Genomic DNA, 1,984 nt, shown 5'->3' with positions numbered 1-1,984 from the left:
AAACCAATCCAAAGAAATAAGAGCTCTATCAAGTTTGACTTGAATTAAGTCCTCACCGCTCCTTCTATTAGTCTTAGTGTATTTAACTCCTTGCAAATCCAGGTCATGGAGAGCATTATTATTGATGAAGTCCATTAAATCCAATCTACTAACCAGATTGGTATGGCTCCCTCCCTTTTTCTTGTTTTCCTTCAGAGGGGTATTGAAGTCCCTCATAATCATCCACCCATCTTGAGCAAACCTACTTCTTAACAAGGATAATCTTTTCCAAAAATCACTTCTACCAGTCTTAGTGTTAGGAGCATACACATTAGTTAAGACCCATGAGGTGCTCTCTTTCAAATGCTTAAATCTAATACAAGCTAGATTGTTGTTTTGAATCAACACTTCTCCTTCTACAGTGTTTTTATTCCAGAAAGTAACAATACCTCCCGAGGCTCCTTCCGAACTACCACCACTAACTCCTCCATTACTAAACATTTTCAATCCTTCAACCTTTTCCTTTGACATTTTGGTTTCTTGAATCAAAAAAATATCCGGGTTTTTGTCTCTAATCATACTTTTAATTAAATCATGTTTGTGAGGATTATTCAATCCTCGAATATTCCAAGAGATGATCTTCATGGGTATTTAGAAATGCCTACCTCAAAGATGGTTCTTTGAGTCCCATCTGCTATGTTCTTGCTTGTTTCCTTGGTCCTCTTCTTTGCATTTAAATATCTTCCTGGAGAAGTATGCTGAGCTCCCACATCCCCAAGTCTACTTCTGTTATTTCTGGTTGATGTATTATTGTTATTGTTGTTATTATTCTTTTTTTTGTTCTTATTCTTTCTTTTATCCTCCATTACTTCTTCTTATTCCTACTTTGACTCACTCTTTCCCAATGCCTTTTTGATTTCTTCCTCATCTCCCCATCTTGTTTCATTTTCCTCCAAAAAAGTCAACTTTACTTGAGCTGCAGAGGCTAATGAAATCTTTGATAGCCCTTGTTCAAGGATGTTATCAGGTTGTGCATCTTGGACCTAGCCTGCTCCATTTTCTGACTCAGATGAATTTGGTACTAAATTAAAATTGTCTCCCTTCTCTTTGTTATCTTTGGATTGATTATCTCCCTTATTCATCTGACCGTTATTTCTTTTCTCATTCTTATCTGAATTTTGTTCTATCTTATCCTTTTCCTTATTTTGGGTACTGACTTGTGACTCTCTTTCTCTATCATCTGAATCCTTGCCTCTTTGCTCCTTTTCCTTATGAGAGATATTTTCATTATCTCCCTTCTTCATTTCATTTCCCAACTCTCTGACTAACACTTCCTCTATCCTTCCAACCTGGGACTGTTTCTCCTAATCTAGTTCATCAGAGGGCGATGCTTTCAAAGAGCTATCCACCTTTTTCCATACTTTAGTTTGGGATTGAGATTTGACCGCATTACTTGGGCATTTTTTAGCCCAGTGCCCTACTTTCTTACAGTGAAAGCATGCAAAAGGGATTGTTTCATACACAATATTCTGTAACCATTTGCTAAGTTTTGATTCTATCTCTATTTCCTCTGGCATATCCATTTTGGGTCCCACTCCTATACAGATTCTAGCATAAATAAGTCTTCTTCTAGATGTCATAACTGGATCAATGACGATAAGCTCCCCGAAAGCATTGGCTATTCCTGCAAACACATCTTCCTCCCAATATTCCATTGGGAGCGTAGGTAACTTTATCCAAACTGGAACTTGGACCACAAACTTATCCTCTCTTCCCACATTAGGGTACCATTTCTGAATATACATTAAATATTTGCCTATCGCCCAAGTACCATTCCAAAAGATATTTTTGTGATCCTCCTCACAAGAGAAAAAAAAGTAAAGGCATCCCTTGTTCATAGATACAACATCAACCTGACCTTTCAAGATCCATTTCCTCTTAACAAACCCATGAACAACTTCAATGTTTGGTCTCGTCCCAAAAAATTTGCCAATCAAGGTATTTT

The 1,984-nt window shown here is 37.2% G+C and overlaps 1 protein-coding gene across 1 annotated transcript; it reads right to left on the bottom strand.

The window, feature by feature from the left end:
- Positions 1-1,343: 1,343 nt before the first annotated feature.
- LOC131860385 (uncharacterized) lies at positions 1,344-1,784 on the bottom strand. Its single transcript, XM_059214791.1, has one exon. It carries the CDS (start codon positions 1,782-1,784, stop codon positions 1,344-1,346), a length of 441 nt encoding a protein of 146 aa, XP_059070774.1.
- Between the last annotated feature and the right edge of the window lie 200 nt (positions 1,785-1,984).

The sequence above is a fragment of the Cryptomeria japonica genome, chromosome 11, assembly GCF_030272615.1.
Source record: "Cryptomeria japonica chromosome 11, Sugi_1.0, whole genome shotgun sequence".
In the NCBI taxonomy this organism is placed as follows: domain Eukaryota; kingdom Viridiplantae; phylum Streptophyta; class Pinopsida; order Cupressales; family Cupressaceae; genus Cryptomeria; species Cryptomeria japonica.
This window is presented reverse-complemented; position numbering and strand designations above follow the sequence as displayed.

Bases quoted from the DNA above. Each gene is read 5' to 3' on its own strand.
- LOC131860385 (XM_059214791.1), bottom strand. From the start codon at position 1,784: ATGTATATTCAGAAATGGTACCCTAATGTGGGAAGAGAGGATAAGTTT.